This window comes from Chiloscyllium plagiosum, chromosome 16 (genome assembly GCF_004010195.1).
Source record: "Chiloscyllium plagiosum isolate BGI_BamShark_2017 chromosome 16, ASM401019v2, whole genome shotgun sequence".
In the NCBI taxonomy this organism is placed as follows: domain Eukaryota; kingdom Metazoa; phylum Chordata; class Chondrichthyes; order Orectolobiformes; family Hemiscylliidae; genus Chiloscyllium; species Chiloscyllium plagiosum.
In genome coordinates, this window is record NC_057725.1 from 5,386,372 (window position 1) to 5,412,277 (window position 25,906).

General features: G+C 42.6%; 1 protein-coding gene across 12 annotated transcripts in view; it reads left to right on the forward strand.

Annotated features, from left to right (window-relative positions):
- The window catches only part of nav2a (neuron navigator 2a), a 1,099,168-nt gene extending 1,073,777 nt beyond the window's left edge, over window positions 1–25,391 (forward strand). For all 12 annotated transcript variants that reach the window (XM_043705381.1, XM_043705372.1, XM_043705374.1 and 9 more), the window contains 7 exons: window positions 4,809–5,044; window positions 6,341–6,495; window positions 12,004–12,075; window positions 13,565–13,761; window positions 19,224–19,342; window positions 19,902–20,105; window positions 22,890–25,391. In XM_043705381.1, the coding sequence (XP_043561316.1) occupies window positions 4,809–5,044; window positions 6,341–6,495; window positions 12,004–12,075; window positions 13,565–13,761; window positions 19,224–19,342; window positions 19,902–20,105; window positions 22,890–23,015 (1,109 nt within the window). In that variant the 3' untranslated portion in view covers window positions 23,016–25,391. The remainder of the gene's footprint in view (window positions 1–4,808; window positions 5,045–6,340; window positions 6,496–12,003; window positions 12,076–13,564; window positions 13,762–19,223; window positions 19,343–19,901; window positions 20,106–22,889) is intronic.
- The last annotated feature ends 515 nt before the right edge of the window (window positions 25,392–25,906 follow it).

The following is a 25,906-nucleotide window of genomic DNA, read 5'->3' on the forward strand; positions in this document are numbered from 1 at the left end:
AATTCTGAATCCACGAGGCCAAGTTACCGTGGATCCCATGCATCTTAATGCTCTGTATGAGCCTACCATGAGGAACCTTGTCGAAACCCTTACTAAAATCCATGTCGACAACATTCATTGCTCTAGATTCGAGTGGTGCTGGAAAAGCACAGCAGGTCAGGCAGCATCCGAGGAACATCCATTGCTCTACCCTTATTGATCACCTTTGTCACCTCCTCGAAAAGTTCAATCAAAAGCCACAATGACTGTCCCTAATTAGGCCATGCTTTTCTAATTGTGTGTAAATCTTCGATGAGAAAGTGAGGTCTGCAGATGCTGGAGATCAAAGTTGAAACTTTATTGCTGGATTTCAACTAATTGTGTGTAAATCCTATCCCAAAGAATTCTCTCCAATAGCTTTCCAAGTGAGATTCACCAGTCTATAGTTTCCTGGATTATCCCTATTTCCCTTCTTGAACAGAGGAATAAGTTGTCAATGTTTCTATACTGCCGTCATTATAAAACATCTACAGCTTCAATTCAACAGGGCATTGGTGAGATTATGTCTCAAATTCATATTGTAGTTTTGGTCTCTTTACTGAAGGAAATATGTAAATGCGTTGGAGATGGTTCAGAGTGAATGGGTTGTCTTCTGAGGGAAGGGCTGAAAATGTGTTGCTGGAAAAGCGCAGCAGGTCAGGCAGCATCCAGGGAACAGGAGAATCGACGTTTCGGGCATAAGCCCTTCTTCAGGAATCCTGAAGAAGGGCTTATGCCCAAAACGTCGATTCTCCTGTTCCCTGGATGCTGCCTGACCTGCTGCACTTTTCCAGCAACACATTTTCAGCTCTGATCTCCAGCATCTGCAGACCTCACTTTCTCCTTCTGAGGGAAGGGTTGGACAGACTGGGCTTTGTTTTCCAATGGAATTCAGAAGAGTGAGGGGTGATTTGATTGATGTGTGTAAGATCATGAAAGGTCTTGGTAAGAAGGATGGGGAAAGGCTATTTTCTTTTGTGTGTTCGTCCAGAATAAAGGGTACTGTTTTCAAGTTAGGGAATATCCTTTCATGACTGAGATGAGTGGATTTCTTTTCCCTGAGGGTTATGCAACTTTGGAACTTTCTGCCTGTGAAGGTGATGGAGGTGGGAGTCAAAGTTCTTTGAACATTTTTAAGACGGGAGGAATCAACATTATTGGTGTTCGGTGGCAATGTGGATTTTGAAATGCATTAGATCAGCATCATCTTTTACAATGAAGGAGCAAGCTCAAGGGGCTGAATGGCCTACATCTGTACCTATTCCTGATGTTTGTACAGCATTACCAAGTGTTGTTAGAGAGTTAATGGAGTAATTGCAAGCTGGAGGCACAGGTCCAACAACCAAACATAGTTGCTACTGTGGAATTTATGTTAAGACTGGGCATAAACTGAAATTTTGAATGTTAATATAAGTTACTATGCTGGTCACATCAGTCAAGCATTTGGCTGGTTACTGTATGAGAATAAAACTCAGCTGTACAATAGCCCCCAAAATATTCAGCTGATGGAGTCCATTATGAACCATGGGTTGAGAAGGATCAGAGTCCAGCTTAATCCCTCTTGATCTTGTCTAAAGGTTTTTATCCTGCTGATCACCTGCAAGCTATAAATTTTACATGATGCTCTGCTAAGCAATCTTCCAATCCTACACTGGGTCAGTGTACTCTATAATGTGCTGCACCAGCCTAACCATCAGAAATGATTTGTTCATTTCAAGGAGAAACAAAATGGTGGTGGCCCTCAGTGGATGAGAACCTTCAGAACATTGGCTGGAACTTCTCTAAAGTGGCAGAAGTCCCAGTGCCAAGGCTGAAAGCAGGAGTTGACTCCAGTTGGGGTAGATGTGGAAACATGGGACATATTTTGTCCACAGCCGCTAGTCACAGACCTCCAACCTGAAAACCACCTTTCCACCATTACCCTCTGCCTTCTATGAGTAAGCCAATTCTAAATCCACGAGGCCAAGTGACCATGGACCCCATGATTCTTAATCTTCTGTATAAGCCTTGTCCACGAGGAACTTTGTCGAAAGCCTTACTAAAGTCCATGTAGACAACATTCACTGCTGTACCCTTGGTGATCACGTTTGTCACCTTCCATCGCTGGGTTGTTGACAATCTCCTTCATCTCTTCCATGAATCTCACACCTGTGTGGCACGGTGGCACAGTGATTAGCACTTCTGCCTCACAGCACCAGAGACCTGGGTTCATTTCCCACCTCGGGCAACTGTTTTCTTGCACTGCAGGATGAGGGCCCATTGATGTCGGGAAGCTTGGTTATTGGGAAGGTGGTCTTTGCCAAAAGGGCATCACCCCTGGATGTAAGAATGGTCAAAAAGTAGGAACTCTCCACTCTGCACTCATCCAACACACTGGAGCCTCCTGGCAGCTGCGATGTTTCCCTTAAGGGAAGGTAGATTAGCATTGAAGGAAGTCCAGAGAAGGGTCGCTGGGCGGATCCTGGGTATGGAAGGGCTGTCTTATGAGGAGAGGTTGAACAGACTGGGTCTGCACTCACTGGAATATAGAAGGTTGTGAGATGACTTTATTGGAACACACATGATCCATAAGGGACTTGACAAGGAAGATGTGGAAAAATTGTTGCTCACTGCTAGAGACTGTAGGACTCAAAGACATAATCTCAGAGCAAGGGGTCACCCATTTAAGACAGAGATATGGAGGAATTTCCTCTCTCGGAGAGTAGTGAATCTGTGGAATTCTTTATTGCAAAGGGCACTTAGGGCTGAGTCATTATGAATATTCAAGGCTGAATGAGATTTTTAATCAGTAAGGGAATCATGTACAAAATTATACATGATCCCCGGTACAGGATCATGGTTGATTTGTTTGCATTTCAACATCCACATTCTCACCTACCACCAATCATCTTTGACTCCTCTGTGTTAAACAAAACAGGAAAATGGAGTTGAGAATTGTCACATCAGTCATGATCTCACTGAATGTTGGAGCTGATTCGATGGGCTGAATGGCCTACTTCTGTTCTTACATCTTATGTTTCATTGGATGGCCACCTGCACAAGGAAGAGCTGGATTGGTCTCTCATCCTACAGTTAGTCAGCCTTCATTCCCACTGCTTGCAAAATGGCATGGTGACAGGAATATGTTGGATCCATGACCCAATGTCTTATTACACTAGTTTGCTGGCATTTCCATCTCCCTTCCCCTTGCTGAAGGGCTGGCAAAATTCAGTCTGTTATCTCACCAGCAGTGCTTCAGGAAGGCAGCTCACCACCACTTTCTCCAGGGCAATTCAGGATGGGCTTTAACGGCTGGCTCTCACTTGTGATGTCCACATCCCACGTAGAAAAAGAAAAGAAAAGCACACATCCACAGCAATTTTGACCTAGTTTAACTGCTATTTCCTATTTTGAGATCATAACTTGACGAGTTTCCAAAATTAATCCTGAAAAAATATAAAATGTGACTGTCGTTAAACCAATATTTAACAGAATAATAGAAACAAAATATAGCCGATGCTGAAAATCTGAAGCAAACACAGACAATACTGGGGAAACACAACAGGTCTGGCAGCATCTGGGAAAAAGAAAGAGAGTTAACGTCTTGAATCTGATATGACTGTTCTCTGGACGTTAGAAGGAAAACAAGAGTCATATTGGACACGAATGTTAACTCTGTTTCTCTCTCCACAGATGCTGCCAGACCTGCTGAGTTTCTCCCAGCACTTGCTGTATTTTATTAAGCCAGCCCCGCCTCCCTCAGTCCCAATGTATGACCATGTGAGGCATGGAAGGGTAATGTTTAAGATATTTTTGGATTGTCCTTTGAACGTTCAGTGAAATGGAGAACAGTGTATCAATAAAATATCACTTCTGGTATTATTTTTAGGAAAAGAATGCAGACCTTGGTTCTACCCCATCTTTACCACTTCGAGTCATAGAGATCTACAGCCCAGAAACAGACCTTTCACTCGAGCTCATCCATGCTGACTAGATATCCTATAAAAATGTAGTCCCATTTGCCAACATTTGGCCCATATCCCTCTCAGCCCTTCCTATTCATATACCCATCCAGATGCCTTTCCAGTGTTGTATAAGTACCAGCCTCCACCACTTCCTCTGGCAGCTCATGCCATACACACATCACCCTCTATGTGAAAAGGTTACCCCTCAGCTCTCTTTTATATCCTTCCCCTTTCACCCTCTAGTTCTGGACTCCCCCATCTCAGGGAAAAGACCTTGTCTGTTTACCCTATCCATGTGTCTCATGATTGTATAAGCCTCAATAAGGTCATCCCTCTCATACTCCAAGGAAAATAGCCCCAGCCTATTCAGCCTCTCCCTAAAGCTCAAATCCTCCAACTCGGGCAACATCCTTGTAAAACTTTTCTGAACTCTTTCAAGTTTCACAACATCCTTCCTGTAACAGGGAGACCAGAACTGCATGCAGTATCCAAAGGTGGCTGTATCAATGTCCTGTACAGCTGCAACATGACCTCTCAATTCCTGTGCTCAATGCACTGACCAATAAAGACAAGCATACCAAACGCCTTCTTTACTATCCTATATTCCTGCCACCCCACTTTCAAGGAACTATGGTGCACTCCAAAGTCTCTTTGTTCAGCAACACTCACCAGGACCTTACCATTAAGTGTATAAGCCCTGCCCTGATTTGCCTTTCCAAAATGCAGCACCTCACATTTACCAAATTAAACTCCATCTGCAACTCCTCAGCCCATTGGCCCATCTGTTCAATATCCCACTGTACTCTGAAGTAACTTTCTTCTTGTCAATTCTGCTCTGTCCCTCAGGCTTGTCGGAAAATAGTTTAGATTCCCTTGTGTTTGAGACACTGATCCCGAAGCCGATGCTGCAACGGTATGTCTCACTGCTGACAGATCACCGCCGGATCATTCTGTCAGGACCAAGCGGCACTGGGAAAACCTATCTGGCCAATCGGCTTGCTGAACACATGGTGCTCAGGGAAGGGAGGGAACTGACAGATGGGGTCATTGCTACCTTTAATGTGGACCACAAGTCAAGCAAGGTAAGAAATCATGCGCAGTCTAATATTTCGACAGAATTAAAATCCTGCGGGGAAAAAACACCGGAAGTAGAAGAGAAGTTTAGCAGGTCTGGCAGCATCTGCATAGAGAGAAGAACAGAGTTAACATTTCCAGTCTTCAGACACCATCATTTCTATCTGTATAATGTACTGACTTTAAGCTGCAGTCAAGGTTCAGAACTACGTATCTTAACTCCAACATGAAGCCAGTACATTATAGAGATAGAAATGAAAGTATCTGAAGAAGAGTCATATTGGACTCAAAATGTTAATTCTGTTTCTTCAGGATTCACTATCTTTGTTGATTGCGGTGCTTGATTATTGTTTAATTGAAATGGAAAATGGATGAGTTCTGCAGGAAATGAGCAATCTGTCCTGTCAGGACATTGCTTGGTTTGCAAGGAGATGTCTTCCAAAGTACTGATGACTTATGTTGGACTTGAAATGTTAACTCTGTCTTTCTCTGTACAGACGCTGCCAGACCTGCTAAATTTCTCCAGCATCTTGTGTTTGTATTTCGTCTAACACATGTATGTTGTTTCATGTAAATATAACCCAACAGGTCAAGGCTAATGTTTATGTTCCATACCAGCCTTGTGCCTTCACTTACTTCTGTCTCCGTATCCCTCTTTTCCTTTCTCCCTCATTTGCTTATCATGTAAATCCTTAAAGGTTCTGTGCAATTGCCCTCAATGCCTCCTTTGGCATGCTAACCTCTATCCTGGTAATGGCTCTTTCTCTTGAATTTTTCATTGGATTACTTAATGGCTTTAACTCCTCCAAATTATAAACATCTTCTCTAAAACTATCTTGCTCAAACCATGTAATAATTTTACGCACTCTATCTGGTCACCTTGCAGGCTTTATGCATGCTCAATAAAAAAAATCCAGCTTGCCCAATCTTTCCTGATCAATCTGACCCCCTTCAGCTCTCCCATCCTTCCTTCTCTATGCTTGCACTGGGGCCTCTATCCTTTTGGTAGAATGAGCACCAGGAGGAGACGCAATTCAAAGGCATCCCATGCATTGGCAAGTTTCTTTAAGCACAATCTCCAAAGTGCCATACAGTTCATGTGACATTATGGATTCCAATCATCCATCATATATTGTGGATTTCTTAGTTCCCTTTGAAGAAAGTAATACATCTTTCAGTTGATATAACTGTAGAAAGACAGAGAGAATCAAGTTCTGTTCTTGTGTTGCAGTCACCAATAATCAGTCATGCTGTATGAAGATGTTTGAGTTTGTAGACTGACACAAGCCATTCTTGTTTCTCAGGAGCTGCGGCAGTATCTTTCAAACCTTGCAGATCAGTGCAACAGCGAGACCAATGCAGTGGACATGCCAAGTGTGATCATCCTGGACAATTTGCACCATGTTAGCTCCCTGGGAGAGATCTTCAATGGCCTTTTGAACTGCAAGTACCATAAATGGTAATGGTCTTGTTTTTAACCTTGGTCTGGGTCGTTTGAAAATCTGTGGTATGCCCCTGTTTTTTTGTATTCACCTGCATGTGATGAGTATAATATGACTGGTTCTGGCAGCTCTCCAGTACTTTGCTTGCATGTTTCTCTGTTCATGTCTAGCCACTTAATGTCAGCAATGTATCACATGTAATCCTGTTCTTGCTTGCACAGATTTCAGTGAGATGAGTTTCCGTCTTACCACCAAAATGTGCAGCAAATGCCAGACAGTCATCAGCCTATTGATGAAAGGTTTTCTTCATGTCGCCTTTAATCTTTCCACCTTAAATCTTATCCCCCTCGAATTGAACTCTTAAATTGGGGGGAATCAGGATTTCATTGCCCACTCTGTTCAAGGCACTCTTAATTTTACGAAACCGTTGTCCTCAGCCTCCTCAGATCCAAAAGAACAACTGTAACCTATCCAGTCTTATCGCTTAGCTGCAATTTTCAAGTCCTTGTAACATTCTTATAAGACTCTCTGTAATTTGTCTGGAGCAGTTATGTTCTGCCTAAAATGTAGTGACGAGAACTGTACACAAAACACCAGCTGTGTACAGCATTACATCCCTGCTTGTGTATTCAATACCTCAGTGAATACCTTACCACCTTATCCATTGAGCCTGTCACTTCAGGGACCTGTGAATGTGCGCTCCAACATTTCTCCCTTTCTCTGCCCCTCTCAGTATCCTCCTGTTTATTATGTTTCCTTGCTTTTTGCCTTCACCAAATGCAAAATCCTAATTTCCTTGGATTTTGTTCTTTTGGATATTTTTGGATTTTTTTTGGATTCCATTTGCCACTTTTCTGCCTACCTTACCAAATAATTGACACCATTCTGCACTCAACTACCATTCACTTCACTATAAACTGCTCAGTCAATTCTGCAACTGTCCTAGTCATGATTCCCACTTTAAATCATTAATGTACCATTATGATAGCAATATATAATAGGCATTTAGACAGATAAATGAACAGATGGGAAAAAGGGATATGTACAATGTGCAGGCAGATGGGGTTAGATAAAATGGCATCATGGTTAGCGTAGACATGAAGGGCCAGTTCCTGTATGTACCGTTCTATGTTCTATAGCACAAATAGCAAGAGACCCAACACTGAGTTCCACTGGAAAACAATTTCCAGACACAAAAATGTCCATTGATCATTACCCTTTCCTTTCTGTCACTGAGCAAATTTTGGATCCAACTCACTGCTCACCACTCCACTCTCATGTGCTTTTAATTTTCTGACCAGTTGGATACCTGCGTGGACAACATCTACTCTGCTACTGTCATCAGTCTTCCTCGTTGCTTCCTCAAAAATAGTAAAACTTGATGAAACATTCTGGAGCTCTTTAACACCTCAGAAATTGTTATATAAAGACAGAAAGAAACATAATCACCACCTTTCAAGACCTCACGATGCCTTTTCAAGCATAGTCCCAATTGCCAGGAAATACAACAAGCAATAATGCATTTCACAGTTAATTAATCACTGCTGTTACTTGGCGGAAAAGTGTTGGTCTGGGCACCAGAGAAACTCACCAATTATTTCTCCAGTAGGGCTGTGGGAAAATTTATGCCCAGCTAAGAGACCTTGTTTCTTTGGAACTCGCTCTTGCTGGCAAGGCTTCTCTTAGATTTTTTGTTCTTATTTGCCCTGATGGTGAATACTTCAGCCTTATGAAACAGTGGAATAACTTGCTTTCCCATTTCAGGGGACAGCTAAGAGACAGTCCCCATTTTTTGTGGGATGGGTCAAACTTATCAACCAGTCCTGGTGAGAACAGGAGGTTTCCTTTCTCAAAAAATATGGAGCAAAGTCAAGGTCACTTTAACCTATGTCTAGTTTTCTCTTTTCCCAGAATTTTCAGTTAAATGCAAATTAAATAACTGCACAGAGGCCAGTATCCTGTCACCAAGTCTCCCTTTATTTACATGTGCACAGTACATGGGCTCTGACCAGTCAGCTCAGAGCCAGTCCCTAGAATGAAGAGCCTTAGCAAGGTTTGAGAAGATTTGTAACTGAGGTTGAGGTTCTGGATGTAGGTTTGCTAGCTGAGCTGAAAGGTTCATTTCCAGATGTTTCTGTAGCCACAAAATGACATGACCCTCTCTCACTAGTATCCTTACATATAGTTAAGGAAGGACACCACTTCGACTGGGACAACACATCCATCCTAGGACAAGCCAAACAGAAACACGCACGAGAATTCCTAGAAGCATGGCATTCCAACTGGGACTCTATCAACAAACACATCGAGTTAGACCCCATCTGCCACCCCCTGAGAGAAAGAACAGGAAATGACATCACCAACCCAAAGAAGCCCAAACAGAAATAGAAAGCAGGAATCACGTACAGTGCTTCGCCTGAGGCCCACTGAAGGTGTTATTTAGCAGGGAGATGAAACGTCTGGAAATGAACCTTCCAGCTCAGCGAGCAAACCTGCATCTACAGTGAAGAGCCTCTCTGATTCTCCTGTGGCTCCCTGATTGACCCAGGTTAACAACCCCAATCAGGGATCTCATAGTCAATGAGATCCACCTGGCCATGGTTCCAATCACTACAGCAAATTAAGTTTAGCTAAGACAAATCAGGGCAGAATTTATACAATTAATAGTAAGGTCCTGGGGAATGTTGTTGAACAAAGGGACCTAAGGGTGCAGGTTCATAGTTCTTTGAAGTTGGAGTCTCAGGAAGACAGAGTAGTGAGAAGGCATTTGGTATGCTTGCTTTTATTAGTCAGTGCTTTGAATATAGGAGTTAGGATGTCATGTTGTGGCTGTTCATGAGATTGGTTAGGCCACGTTTGGAATATTGCATTCAATTCTTGTCTCCCTACTCCAAGAAAGATGTTGTTTAACTTGAAAGGATTCAGAAAAGATTTACAAGGATGTTGCAGAAACAAATTGCTGGAAAAGCTTAGCAGGTCTGGCAAAACAAAGAAAAGAGAACAACAAAGAAAATTTACAGGCAAGGAACAGGCCCTTCAGCCCTTGAAGCCTGAACCAATCCAAATCCAATGTCTAAACCTATCACCCAATTCCTAAGGATCTGTACCCCTCTGCTCCCCTTACTACTCATCATCTGTCCAGATGCACCTTAAATGAATCTACCATGTCTGCCTCTACTACCTCTGCTGGCTACGCATTCCAGGCACCTACCACCCTCTGTGTATCCCCCTTAAACTTTTCTCCTCTCACTTTGAACACATGGCCTCTTGTTTTTCCCTCAGCCTGGGAAAAAGCTTATCTCTATCCACTCTGTCTATACCCTTCATGATTTTGTACACCTCAATCAGGTCCCCCCTCAATCTCCTTTTTTATAATGAAAACAATCCTAACCTACTCAACCTCTCTTCATAACTAGCACCTTCCATACCAGGCAACATCCTCGTAAACCTTCTCTGCACCCTCTCCAAAGCTTCCACATCCTTTTGGTAATGTGCGACCAGAACCGTACACAGTATTCTAAATGCGGCCGAACCAATGTCTTGTACACTTTAGATTAGATTACAGTGTGGAAACAGGCCCTTCGGCCCAACAAGTCCACACCGACCCATTGAAGCGAAACCCACCCATACATTTACCCCTTACCTAACACTACAGGCAATTTAGTATGGCCAATTCACCTGACCCTGCACATCTTTGGATGGTGGGAGGAAACCGGAGCACCCGGAGGAAACCCACGCAGACACGGGGAGAACGTGCAAACTCCACACAGTCAGTCACCTGAGGCGGGAATTGAACCCGGGTCTCTGGCGCTGTGAGGCAGCAGTGCTAAACACTGTGCCACTGTGCCGCCCACTTGTAAAATGACCTGCCAGCTCTTATACTCAGTACCCCATCCGATGAAGGCCTTCTTGACCATTCTATCCACCTGTGCAGTCACATTCAGGGTACAATGGACCTGAACTCCCAGATCTCTCAGCTCATCAACTTTTCCAAAGGTTCTTCCGTTACAGTATAGTTTGCTTTAGAATTAGACCTTCCAAAATGCATCACTTCACATTTGTCTGGATTGAACTCCATCTGTCATTTCTCCGCCCAGCTCTCCAGTCTATCTCTCTTCTGTATTCTTTGACAGTCCCCTATGCTTTCTGCTACTCCACCAATCTTCATGTCATCTGCGAACTTACTGATCAGATCACCAAGCCCCCTTCCAGATCATGTACATCACAAACTGTAGCCCAGCACTGACCCCTGTGGAACACCACTGGTCACCTTTTTTCCATTTCGAGAAACTTTCTTCAACTACTACTCTCTGTCTCCTGTTGCTCAACCAGTTCCTTATCCACCAAGCTAGAACACCCTGCACAAAATGTGACTTCACTTTCTTTATTAGTTTACCACGGGGAATCTTATCAAATGCCTTACTAAAGTCCATGTATATGATATCTACAGCTCTTCCTTCATCCGTCAACTTGGTCACTTCCTCAAAGAACTGTATTAAGTTGGTAAGGCACAATCTCCCCCGCACAAAACCATGCTGCCTTTGACTGATAAGCCCATTCTTTCCTAAATATAAATAGATCCTATCCCTCAGTACCTTCCCCAGCAACTTTCCCACCACTGATGTCAGGCTTTCTGGTCCGTGGTTACCTGAAATATCTCGACTACCCTTCTTGAACAGGGGACAATATTAGCAACTCTCCAGTCCTCTGGCATTTCACCTGTGTTTAAGGATGCTACAGAGATATCTGTCAGGGCCCCAGCTATTTCCTCTCTCGCCTCCCTCAGCAACCTGGATAGATCCCATCCAGTCCTGGGGATTTGTCCACCTTAATATCCTTTAGCCTACCCAACACATACTCCCTTCTTATGTCAACGTGATCCAGAGTAAACAAACTTCTATCTCTAATCTCAACATTCATCATGTCCCTCTCCTCAGTGAACATTGATTAAAAGTCATCATTGAGAATATCACCCATTTTCTCGGGTTCAACACACAACCTTCCTTCCTTATCCTTTACTGGACTAACCCTTTCTCTAGTTACCCTCTTGCTTCTTATATATGAATAAAAGGCCTTGGGAGTCTCCTTAATTCTGCTCGTTAAAGTTATTTCATTAACCCTTTTAAGCCCACTTGATGAGGGGCATGGATAGGGTAAATAGGCAAAGTCTTTTCCCTGGGGTTGGGGAGTCCAGAACTAAAGGGCATAGGTTTAGGGTGAGAGGGGAAAGATATAAAAGCGACCTAAAGGGTGACGTTTTCATGCAGAGAGTGGTGTATGTGTGTATGCAATGAGCTGCTAGAAGACGTGGTGGAGACTAGTACAGTTCCAACATTGAAAAAGGATGGGTACATGAATCGGAAGGATTCAGAGGGATGTGGGCCAAATGCAGGTAATGGGACTAGGTTAGTTTCGGATAAATGTTCGGCATGGACGAGTTGAACCAAAGACTCTGTTTATGTGCTATACAACTCTATGACTCTATCTCTTATATCATTTCTAATACTTGACCATTTATTTTCCAGTCCTTATATCATTGGCACAATGAACCAGGCTACGTCTTCCACTCCTAACCTCCAACTTCATCATAACTTCAGGTACTGTCTGGACCTGCTACTTAATGGATTCTGTTTCATTTTTGTTAAGATTCCACTTTGTTTTCTTCCTTTGAGTGCACTACCTGTGCCAGGGCAGAGTTTGTTTTTGCGAGGGCTCCTTTTGAGTACTATCTTTTGGTTTTTAGGGGCTTTTTCTTCAGTCTGGTTAACTCCTATGTTACATGATGCAATCACACCATTCATAGCATCTTGTGTGTTTATGCTGTCACGAATTATTTGAACTCACACAGAAACAGAATTAGAAGAATTTGTCAACATCCTCAAACAAGTGTCCATTAAATTTTAAGTCCTAATGTACAAGGAAAGAATGTGCTGTCTCATGCCCATAGAAATACTCTCACACAATTCTCAACAACATTGTTCAAAAGTTGAACCTGAGCATCTGCAACCAATGTTCTGCAATGGCATCACTTTCCTTCCCATATGTGCAAAAAACACATTTTTCTGCTTCATTGGAAAGGATAAGCTCACGACTTCAATGACTTGTGTCCCAACACACATGATTCCTCTCCACTGCATTGACAAATCAGTTCAGTGCATTAGCTGGGTAATTATGTGGGGACATTAATTATGCTAATGATACAGAGACATTCTGGCATATTCCTTGGAGAGTCTGTGACTCTTTATGCAGATGTTTTAGGAAATCACAATTAAGTAGATTCAACAATAGGGCTGATTGTATATGGTCTGGGAAAGAATTACCTTTACATGTCACATCATGCTATCTTGTGTTATATATGGTTTCTGAGCATCACAGCAGGTTTTCGTCAATGTACATTTGACTCCTGGTCCAAACTCTCACTAGATTCTGGTTCCAGGGAAAGCACTGCCCCAAGAAATAGATAGAGTACGGGAGTGTAGCTTTTTATTTGTCATTTCTACCATCTACAACTGATACAGTAAAAATGGGACAGCGTTCCTCCAGGACCGAGGGTGCTACATGGACAGCCAAACTGCACAATCATACACGGCATAAAGTGCATAAGAAGTGCAAAACACGCAAGTTGCAGTGTAAAAAGGAATGATAAGTTATAGACATTGTTCTAGCAGAAAGTCGAAGTCATACAAACAATTTCAAATGGGAATTCCAGATAGTCTGATCATACAGTGTTAAGGAGCCTGATGGCTTGGGGGAAGACACTATTGCTCAGTCTGGCCATGAGAGACCGAATGCTCCGGTATCTTCTGCCAGATGGCAGGAGGGAGAACAGTTTGAGTGAGGGGTGTGTAGGGTCTTCCACAATGCTCTTAGCCTTTCGAGTGCAGCGTGTGGTGTAAATGTCTGTAATGAAGGGGAGAGAGATCCCGATGATCTTCTCACCTTACCCGTTGCTCAGGGACTTGGAATTAACTGGTTAATCCCAACCTCTGCCAATTGAAAACCCTGCCAAATTAAATGCAATCGTCCCATCAAAAGAGGTCTGTAAACCTTCAGAAGAAATTAATCTTTTTCTCTTTTGAACTGCAGATGGGTTCTGTGTGCTAACCATACTGAACCGGTCAAAGGTTTCCTGGGTCGCTATCTTCGCCGGAGACTGATAGAAACTGAGATCAGCACCAGAACGAGAAACACGGAACTGGTCCGGATCATTGACTGGATTCCCAAAGTCTGGCATCACTTGAACAGATTCCTGGAAGCTCACAGCTCGTCCGATGTCACCATTGGTAACTATCTGCATTCCAGGAATTGGTAACATGGCATTGTTTAGAAATAATTTGCACAGAATCAGCATCATGTTGCAGCTTTGTATTTTCCCAATGAAAATCAGGTCTTATGTAAAGGATTTCTGATGATTAAAGACAAGATAATAACAATTTCCAATGTATAAATCCCTTTAAAACCCCAGTAATTAGTGGAATCCAGTGGGTGACTTTTGCATGATTGTAGTTTGAGGGACATTGGTCTTGGCATTTGTGTTACAGGGTAGTAATCGGGCAGGACATTCAGCCCCCGAGTGCACTGTGCAGACAGCTTCACTGAGGTGTTGAAGAGGGCAATGGAGGAATGTTTAAATAGAAGCAATGTATAAGGCTATGTGGAAAAGGCAGGAGAATGACACTGATGCTCACTTGGAGAGCCGGTGCAGACACGGTGGGCTGAATGGCTTTCTTTAATATTGTTTCTGGTCTTGTTCAACCTCAGGAATGCTGTGGTAATGTCATTGGAATAGCAATCCAGAACTCCAGGCTAATCCTATGGCAACATGGGATTGAATCGCCCCATGGAACATGACAAAATTTCAATTTAATTAGTTAAAAACTCTGGAATGAAAAGCTGGCCTAATTATAATTGTCTGATGACTATCGTAGAAAACCATCTGGTTCACTCATCCCTTTCAGGGAAGGAAAGCTGCCATTAGCCTTTATGTGACCCCAGACCCATAGCAGTATGGTTGACTCTTAACTGACCCCTGGGCAATTAGGGATGGGCAATAAATGCTGGCCCAGTCAGTGCTGCTCATATCCTATGGCTGAATTTTTAAAAAACCGCTTCTGTTATTGTGTGAATTACACAAAGTATGTGGAATAGCTGCAGTGGACATACTGCTGAGAGGATGTTGCTTGTAACCATAGAAACTGATCAGATGTACTTCAAGACTTCATGAAATTCGAAAGGAATCTATGAAATAGCATAAGCTTTTTCATGCACTGAAGCCTAAGAATAGAATAGAATTGAATTGAATTTATTGTCACGTGTACCGAGACAGGGTGAAAAGCTTTGTCTTGCAAGCAATACAGGCAGATCACAAAGTGGCAGAGATAGTAAATAATAGGTAAACAGTGGCAAAAAAAACCCAAGGTACAGGCGAATGTTAAGAGTTTGTAACTCCATTCAGTATTCTAACAACAGTAGGGTAGAAACTGTTTTGAAACCAGCTGGCACGTGAGTTCAGGCTTCTGTACCTTCTCCCCAATGGTAGAGGTTGTAGAAAAACATTGCGAGGGTGGGATGGATCTTTGAGAATGCTGTTGGCCTTTCCTTGACAGCAGGCCTGGTAGATGGATTCTGTAGATTCTATAGATGGGATGTTGGCCTTTGGTGATTGTCCAAGCCAAGTTCACCACTCTCTGTAACCGTCTCTGATCTTGAATGGTACAGTTGCCATACCAGACATCCAGACAGAATGATTTTGATGGACACCTATAAAAGTTGGCAAGAGTATTCGCCGTCATGCCAAATTTTCTCAGCTGCCTGAGGAAGAAGAGACGTTGTTGGGCCTTTGTAACCAGTGCAAAAGTGAGGACTGCAGATGCTGGAGATCAGAGTCAAGATTAGAGTGGTGCTGGAAAAGAACAGCAGGTCAGGCAGCATCCGAGGAGCAGGAAAATCGACATTTCAAGCAGGAGCCTGATGAAGGACATTTGCCCGAAACATGAATTTTCATGCTCCTCAGATGCTGCCTGACCTGCTGTGCTTTTCCAGCACCACTCTAATCTTGACTTTTTAATCAGTGCGTCCACATGAACAGTTCAAGAAAGTTGTTGTGAATGACCACTCCTAGGAGCTTGACACTCTCCACTCATTCCACCTCTGTGCTGTTAATGTATAAGGGGGGCATGAGTAACATCCTGCCAAAAGTCAATAATGAATTCCTTGGTTTTGCTGGCATTGAGAGCTAGGTTGAAACTTTATTGCTGGAACAGCACAGCAGGTCAGGCAGCATCCAGGGAACAGGAGATTCGACGTTTCGGGCACAGGCCCTTCTTCAGGAAGGGCCTGTGCCCGAAACGTCGAATCTCCTGTTCCCTGGATGCTGCCTGACCTGCTGTGCTGTTCCAGCAATAAAGTTTCAACTTTGATCTCCAGCATCTGCAGACCTCACTTTCTCCTGGCATTGAGAGCTAGGTTGTTCTCAGTGCACCATTTCTCCAGGTCTTCCACCTCCCGTGTGTAGTCTGTTTCATCACCATCTGAGATTCGACCGACTATGGTGGTATCATCAGCGAACTTGTAAATGGTATTTGGTATTTGGCGACGCAGTCATGGGTATGCAGCGAGTACAGTAGGGGGCTGAGTGCACAGCCCTGGGGGGCTGCAGTATTGAGGATTAGTGAGGATGAAAAATTGTCCCTAGTCTTCACTGATTGTGGCCGGTGGGTCTGGAAACTGAGGATTCAGTTGCAGAGAGTGGGGCTTAGTCCAAGATCACTAAATTTAGTAATCAGTCTCAAGGGGATTATAGTGTTGAAGGCTGAACTGTGGTCAATGAGTAGAATTCTTACGTCGCTGTTCCTGTTGTCAAGATGTTCGAGGGAGGAGTGAAGGACAAGTGATATGGCATCTGACGTGGATCTGTTGGTCCGATAGGCGCATTGTATGCAATGCTACTTTCTGACACCCACAAACCTGCTTCTCTTTCATCCTAATTGTTAAACAAGAATCAGGCAGGAAAATCGACATTTCAAGCAGGAGCCTGATGAAGGACATTTGCCCGAAACATGAATTTTCATGCTCCTCAGATGCTGCCTGACCTGCTGTGCTTTTCCAGCACCACTCTAATCTTGACTTTTTAACCAGTGCGTCACATGAACAGTCCAAGAAAGTTGTTGTGAATGACCACTCCTAGGAGCTTGATACTCTCCATTCATTCCACCTCTGTGCTGTTAATGTATAGGGGGGGCATGAGTAACATCCTGCCAAAAGTCAATAATGAATTCCTTGGTTTTGCTGGCATTGAGAGCTAGGTTGTTCTCAGTGCACCATTTTTCCAGGTCTTCCACCTCCCGTGTGTAGTCTGTTTCATCACCATCTGAGATTTGACCGACTATGGTGGTATCATCAGCGAACTTGTAAATGGCATTAGTCTGGTATTTGGTGACGCAGTCATGGGTATGCAGCGAGTACAGTAGGGGGCTGAGTGCACAGCCCTGGGGGGCTGCAGTATTGAGGATTAGTGAGGATGAAATCTTGTCCCTAGTCTTCACTGATTGTGGCCTGTGGGTCTGGAAACTGAGGATTCAGTTGCAGAGAGTGGGGCTTAGTCCAAGATCACTAAGTTTAGTAATCAGTCTCAAGGGGATTATAGTGTTGAAGGCTGAACTGTAGTCAATGAGTAGAATTCTTACGTCGCTGTTCCTGGTGTCAAGATGATCGAGGGAGGAGTGATGGACAAGTGATATGGCATCTGACGTGGATCTGTTGGTCCGATAGGCACATTGTATGCGATGCTACTTTCTGACACCCACAAACCTGCTTCTCTTTCATCCTAATTGTTAAACAAGAATTTTCTTTTATTCACTTGTGAAACATGAACATCACTGGCTGGCCAGCACTTTTATTGCCTGTCCCAAGTTGCCCTTAAGTTGACTTCTTCAATTGCTGCAATCCACTTGCTGTAGGTTGACTCCCAATGCCATGAGTGAGACACTGGCCCAGCGGCAGTCAAGGAATGGCGATATATTTCCAAGTCAGGATGGTGAGTGGCTTGGAGGGGTACTTGCAGGGAGTGCTGTTCCCAAGTATCTGCTACCCTTGTCCTTCTAGATGGAAGTGATCATGGGTCTGGAAGGTATGATCAAAGGACCTTTGGTGAATGTCTGCAGTGCATCTTGTAGATAATACACATTGCTGCTACTGAGCATTAGTGGTGGCGGGAGTAAATGCTTGTTGAATGTGCTGCCAATCAAGTGGGCTGCTTTGACCTAGTTGGTGTCAAGCTTCTTGAGTGTTCTTGGACCTATGCTCATTCAGGCAAGAGGGGATATTCCATCACCCTCTTGACTTGTGCCTCGTACACGATGGACAGGCTTTGGGAGTCAGGAGCTGAGTTAGTTGCAACAGTATTCCTAGCCTCTGACATGCTCTTGCAGCCACTGTGTTTGTGTGACAATTCCAATTGAGTTTCTGGTCAATGATAACCCCAAGGATGGTAATATTGGGGATTCAGTGATGCTAACACCATTGAATGTCAAGGGGTGGTGTCAATGTTCAATCCTGTTATTCAGAGAGGATGTATGGGATGGGATGCATGCGGGCTATCCTAATGGCACAGCGTAGGAAGCATGGGTGATTGTAAAAGCAGGACAAGATGGGAGTACATCAAGGATCAGAAGGCGATGGCCTTATGGTATTGTCACTGGGCTGGTCATCCAGAGACCCAGGTGATATTTGATCTGGGTTTGAATACCAACACAGCAGGTGGCAGAATATGACTCAATAAAAATAAGCATTATCATTTGAAGGATGACCATGTAAACCATTGAAAGTTGTCAATTGTTGTAAAAACTCATCTGGCTCACTACTGTCCTTCAGGGAAGGAAACTGCCATCTTTACTCATCTGCCATCTGCATCTGCCCCCAGACCCATAGCAATGTGGTTGACTCTTAACTGCCCTTCTGGCTAAATAGTGATGGAATCACATCCTCTGAATGAATATATGAAAAAAGAAAAAAAATCTCAAGATACGTGTAACCAGTCCAGAACATTCCCATCTGTCAGCCTAATCCTCCCATCATTAGCATACCAGTCTGTATAGTTCTGCAGCTCCAAAACCCTCAACCTCTACAACCTAGAAGGACCAGGGAGTTCAATACAAGTGTCCCTCCAGGTCATATACCATCCCGACCTGAACATACCTGACCCATTTCCTTCTTGTTGCTGGGTCAACGTTCATGAGTGCCCCACAAAGCAGCACTTGGGAGCACTCTCCCCATATGCACGACACTGATTTAGGGAGAAAGCTATGACCACTTTATCAAGAGCAATTTGGAATGGGCAAGTCATGCTTATGTCTCAAGATGAATAAAAGTGGGATGGTGTTGGGTAGGAAAATCAGTCTTTTTACCTTGGGCATCAGTTCACTTCTTAATGTGGAAGATTAGCGGCTGCAGAAATAAAAACAAAGGTGCTGGAGAAACCCAGCAGATCTGGCAGCATCCATGAAGACAGAAACAGAGTTAATGTTTTGACAGAATTGAAGAAGATTCATACAGACTTGAAACGTTAACTCTGTCCCTCTGGACCTGCTGAGTTTCTCCAGCAATTTATATTTCTGGTCTCTAGCATTCTCAATGCTCCTCTTTTATTTGGCAATATTAGAACTTAGAGGCATGTGATTATTGGAGTTTATGGATTTTGTGAAGGAAAGTCTTAATAAGCCGTTGAATTTGATTTCTGATTGTTAAGGTCCTCGACTATTCCTGTCCTGTCCAATGGATGTTGATGGTTCACGGGTATGGTTTACAGACTTGTGGAATTATTCCATCATCCCTTATCTGCTGGAGGCAGTCAGGGAAGGGCTACAGGTACGTAAAGGCTACGGCTGAATTCTCATCAATCAAAATCTCGAGTAGAACCTTGCATGAATCATTAAATATGCCTCTTGTGGATGAAAAATAGCCTTTCATTAAAAGAATCAGTTAAAGGCAGGCAACTTACCCAGCAGGTGTTTGGTTGAAAGAGAGGGCAAATCAGAGCAGGGCCAGTAGATTGGATTGATTACAGCTCACGTGAGGGTTACACGCTTCCGGCACATTTATTAACCATTTGTCTGTTGTAAATCCTTTTGGACATTAACTCTTTACAGGCTGGACATCGACTGGAACCATCCCCTGGAAATCAAATAGTTTACAGCTGACTTTATCTATCTGCTAATTTTAGCTGTTAACTATTTACTACTCAGAATGAATTAATTTTATTTATTGACCCATTTAAGGAGTCATTTCATTTATTTTTTTTAGTTAAGTTTGTAGTTTTGTTGTTGGCAATGTCTAATCGGATAAGATGTGTATAGAAGGATTCTTTTTTGTCTCTGTCTCTTCCCATAATTTCCTTGCAATGTAATCAACCTTTCTTCTCCTGTAGCTGTACGGAAGACGGGTTCCTTGGGAGGATCCAGCCAAGTGGGTGATGGATACGTATCCATGGGCAGCAACCCCCCAGCACCATGAGTGGCCCCCACTCCTGCAACTGAGGCCTGAGGATGTAGGCTTTGATGGATTTATACTGACACGAGAAGGTGGTTCGAGTAAACAGCCTCAACAGAGCGACGCTGAGGGAGACCCCCTTGTGAGTTGGAAACTTTCTAAATCTCAGTTTCCATAGCTGGGGCAAGAAATGTCGAAACCTAAAATGCAGAATCAGAAGTTGGCCATTCAGCCCATCAAAAGTGATCAGATAACCCTCTACTTTCTTGTTTTTATCCTAATCCCAGTTTCTTAACCTTATCCATGCTAATACTGCAGCATGGTGGCTCAGTGGTTAGTACTGCTGCCTCACAGCACGAGGGACCTGGGTTCAATTCTCACCTCGGGTGACTGTCTGTGTTGAGTTTGCATATTCTCTCTGTGTCTGTGTGGGTTTCTTCCCACAATCCAAAGATGTGCAGGTCAGATGAATTGGCTGTGCTAAATTGCCCATAATGTTCAGGGATGTATAGGTTAGGTGCATTAGTAAGGGGTAAATGTAGGGAAATGGGTCTGGATGGGTTACTTTCTGGACGGTTGGTGTGGATTTGTTGGGTCAAATGGCCTGTTTCCACACTGTAGGGAATCTAATCATATTCTGGATGTTATTGCAATGAGGTTACTTTGTTTTCTTACCATTTTGTTGAGAAAAAAGACACGAGGGGAGGAAAACATTAAGATATATTTGCTTTTAGCAGTGAATTGTCTTCCCTTTTTGATAAACAAAGTTGAAGGAAAATTTAATTCATTAAGGAAATAATAAAATGCTTGGTTAAAACATCCGTAAGCATTTTATTCTATACTGGCTCTGAGCTTTCCTCCACTGATTGATGTCTGTAAATGGGTCTTCAGATGGGAGCACTGTATTGTCTTTGGTACTACTATGATGCTACATAGGAACAGGAACAGGCCATTCGGCCCCTTGAGTATGCTCTGCCATTCAATGAGATCATGGCTGACTCCCTATATCTGCTTTGGCCCATATCCCTTAATACCTTCATTTATCAAAAATCTATCCCAGATTTAAAATTAACAACTGATCCAGCATCCACTGCTATTTTTGGATGAGAGTTACAAATATCTACCACTCTTTCTGTATAGAAGTGCTTCCTAGCATCTCTTCTGAACAGTCTAGCCCTAATTCTGAAATTACGGCCCCTAATTCTAGAATCCCCAACCAGTGGAAATAGTTTATTTTTATCTACCCTGTCTTTTCCTGTTAATATCTTAAAGACTTCAATAAAATCATCCCTTAACCTTCTAAATTCAAGAGAAATCAGGTCTAATTTGTATAATCTCTCCTCATAATTTAACCCCTGAAGTCTGGATGTCATTCATCAAAACCTATATGTACTCCCTCCAAGGCCAGTATCTCCTTCCTGTGGTGTTGTTCCCAGATCTGTTCACAGTATTCCAAGTGGGGTCTAACCAGGGTTTTGTATAGCTACAGCATAACCTCTGCACCCTTATACTCTGGGCTTCAAGATATAAAGGCCAATGTTCCATTAGCTTTCTTGTTTGGTTCTCCATGTTTTTTTGCCTCCCATCGTTTACCCTCTTGCTTTGCCATGCATGGCTCTCTTTCATTAACTGAGCAAGGCTGCCTTTACACTTCAGTATTAAGTATTATATCTGTAACAACCCCAGGAACTACAGCTCACCAGGACTTGTATATTGTGAAATGATGGGTTGTGTTTCACCATATACACAAACAGTGGAAAAGGAGATAGGATTAGATGGGTGTTAACAAACTGCACATTCCAAAGTCACACACTTTGGCCAAGGGAGTGAGGTGAGGCATCAGGTGGATAAGTGCTCATGTTGGCACTCGCTGGTGTGATACTGAGCAAAACTGACAACTTCTGGATTCAACTCATGAGCAACACAGAAATCCGAGCATCCTTTCCCTGATAGTCTGCTCCTCTAAGGATGTGATGCTGCAGTCTCCATTTACAAAACTTGTATTGAAATTGCTGAACTGAACCTAATCACCCATCATTTTCACTGTGCAAAGAAATGGAAAGCTTAAGCTTTGTTCAGTAGGAGTAACAGAACTTTTAACAACATTCTAACTAACAATTACTATTGAACAGCCTCTCTGATTTTGAAACTTTTTAATAAGTTCGTTCCTTCAACAAAATAATTTAAAGACCTCTAAAGACAAAATATTTTTAAGTTATCTAAGTTTCTCCCTTAATCCCAAATGTTTTATTTTGCTTTCTTATTTGCGTATGTTCTTCCTGCCCTTTACTTCCTGTGTTGCTGTCTGTGACGATCCTTCAGTCGAATTGGTTGATCAATTGGTCTCCCTGCTGCCTGCCTTTTCATCAGAGCAGACCAATCCATTCTAGGAAGGTGCCAAATTCAAACTGGCCCCAAGGGAAGAGGAGGTTGGTGCTCGAGAGGTCACTGTGTAATAGCTCTATTCCAGGTGAACAGTAGGTGTTGCTCAATGGAGTTTACGTAATTGCAAAATTTAGACCTAACTAAATCTTGATACTTATATTTCAGCTGACTTGTTTTAACCAAAACGTTATGCCAATCAACACATGCAGCATGGCACTAACTAAGAAAGCCCACTTCACAGTGAAATAAAAATAGAAAAGGTCAACAGAAGAATCTTATAGCAGGGAATCATTTCAAAACTCATAGCTCTTATTAATTTACAACTGCATTAGGCCTGTTGCATAAGGACTTCTATTTTTAGGACACAAAGAATGAGAAATATCTGTAACTGAAATGGTTTGTAGCCAAATGAATTCCCCACAGTTTTGACTCTTGCCATTCCAGAAGGGCACCTCACTGCTTGTTCACAAACTGTGACAACATGCATCCTCAATCTGAACCTAACGTACTGAACCTGTTCAATTTCTCTTTACTTTTCCAGATGAATATGTTAATGAGGCTGCAAGAAGCTGCAAATTGCTCCAGTCCCCATAGTTATGACAGTGACTCCAATAGCAACAGTCATCATGATGATATTCTCGATTCATCTCTCGAATCGACCCTTTGATCAATTTGTTCTGTCAAAATAACCCTGCCATTTCTGTCCAACATTTCTCCGAATATTGCCATGCAACATGAGGACGGAAACACTCGACTCAGAAAGATAGACGGTCAGATCAATCACTAAGCTTATTGCTCACCTTGTTGGACAGAAACTTCAGTTATAACAGGAGAAATGGGTCTTCAAGTACGAGACACTTTAATTCAATGTTAAATATTGAAACCCTAGTGGGTGCAGGTAACCCAAGGGAGACTACATTTTGGGCTTTTTCCCCCTCCCTGTTTTGTTTTATGAATGCAAACTGCACTATTTCTTCACCTAACTGCTGGAGGCATCAGTGCTAAGCCAATGAAGAAATGTTGAGCACTGCATACAGAAGTAGCAAAACCTGATTTTACAAGGTATGGAGCTAACGTCATTGTGCCATGTACTGTCCTGGTAAGACTAAATCTAATGCTGCTCTCAACCAAACAGTCAGCAGACACTGGACATCCCAATCAACTCCCTTCAATAAAGGAGAGCGAGGAGTGGGGGTGGGTTGGGGGAGAGTGTTGTTATGGGTGAACGCAAACCCTCTCAACTGCATGTGGTTTTTGGTGCTATGTTACCCACCCGCTTGTTGCTATTTTGCAGTCGGCTGGGTTAAAAGTAAACAAGCCAAGCCATGGGTGTTTCATCCACAGTCTCCGCAGAAGATTTTCAGGTTTCTTCACCAATAGCCGACCGTCGAAAGGAAGCGTGGTGCTTCCCAAGGCTGTGACTTTGGAACACATGGTTGAGCCAGAAATCGATGTTGAAGATCCCTGTTTTCTCCTGCTCTCACTTTCCTTGTTGAAAACACACGCGCAAACATTTTGATTGTTATTAAGGCTTGTCTCCTCACCAGGACTCATAACACCTCCACTGGAATTGCACTTTTTCTTTGCAAAAACACAAGAAGAAAAGCTGGATTGAGCTGTACCTCAGCGAAGAAACGCAACCCTTCAGCCAAATCCATGCAAGCCTTTTTTACAACGTCTGGTGCTGGAAATAAATGATGCCTTACTCTCGTTCTCTCTTGATACTGATTTTCCTGTTGTATTTTCTTTTGCCGATGATTTTGTATTGTTTCTGAAGACAGGGCTGGAATTTCATCTCAGAATATTAAAAGAGCCAAGCTTTTGTTTTTATAAAATCAGTGTTGGTTCAAATAACAAGCAAGTCATTTGTTAGAAGCAAGGCAAATAAGGAGGAAAGTCAATGATTTCTTGGTTCATAACCAGTCTGCAACTTTATAGTGTTTGTACCATGACAGTGAATCATTCCATGGTAGAACTCTGAACTGCAAATTTGGACTTGGTGTATGAAAGACGATACTATCGCTGCAAAAAATAATTCTTGATGGACATTACAAAGATAATGGTGTATAAATATTGAAATCATCCAGTGACTGGGTAATAGGTAATAATTGGAGTGCTTGTTGTGCCGTGCTGTTGTACCCTGCTTTTTATGTGATGTATTAACACAAAATCTGTTGTTCATACACTTTGGCTGATCAATGTGTTCCCCTATACCTCAATGGGTTTCTTTATGCTGCCATAATCCTATTGTTACGGTACCTTGGTCACAATCTCTCAATTGTAACGTTGAAACTGTGATGGAAATGGTTCAGCTCAGAGTGGGTTGTTGGAGCGTAAGGCTGCATTCGATCATGCTGCTCCTGAACTCAACCTTTTTCTTCAATTTTTTTTTTTTTAAATGCTTCCAGAAGTCTTTCTTTACTTCCCTTCACATCATGGTGTCCAGTTATTTGATAGTGTTCTCTAAGTTTAAGATGCTATGCAAAGTTCATGCTGATTCTTAACGGAAGCCAAAAAAAAAGTTGTCTTTTTTTCAAAACTGCCAACAATTGTACAGGCTGAAGGAGACTTGTATATGGCTTTGGCTTGACTTCGAGGTGGTGTTTTCTGTAAATTTTGGGGAATTCTGTTTAATGACGAAATGCTGATCATGGTAATGATTATTGTACCAAACCCATGTTTGTTATTTGTGATAATTTTTCACATGGTTGTTCAATAGAAAACTATTTGTAGAATTTAGTGACTTAAGTGGAACAGTTGTTTTGAATGTGTTTAATATGATGTACATTTTTTCATTGTAACATAAATTGTAAATAATTGATTACAGTGATGCATTTTGATGAATTTTCTAGCCATTTTTAAAACACTAGGAAATGAGTATTTTGTGTACTGTATGCTGTGTCATCCCATTTGAATCAAGTCTGGTTGCCCATTGAATTCAATATGGCCTGTGCAAGACTATGCCTCATTTGGGGAACAAATTTAGTATTGTACCAGTCTTAAATTATTCCTGATTCAATAAAATGAATGCTTATTTATTCAACATCCTGCTACTTTTAATCTTTTTCTGCCAATATATGTATGAGAACAAGTGAAGCTGGGAGAGAACAACTGAAAAATTTAAGAGCCCTGTCTTCACTTTCTGTATCTGCTTCTTGTTGAATCCTCTTAGAAAGCGCAAACAGTACGTTATTGTCCATAGAAATGGGATGTAAAAGGCAACAAAATAGTTGGTTTCACCAAAGAAAGATGGCAATAAACCAGTAAATCATGAGTGACAAAGTTGCAAGTGAGCTCACAGAGCATGTTGTACAACCCTTTATCGGAAATCCGAAAAGCTCCGACATCCAAAGGTTTCCTCGTGAAAATTTATTTCTCATTAACAAGGTTGTTTGGCTTGCAAACACTTAACCCAACTCCACACCCACTTAATGCGTGTCACTCAGATGCGACATGGGTGGGCGTGGCCCCGGGCCTCAATTCTATCTCAAGGCCCGTAGTACTCACAGTGAGTCTGCTTTTCAGTAAGATTTTTTAAAAATTCCACCGTCAAACTGT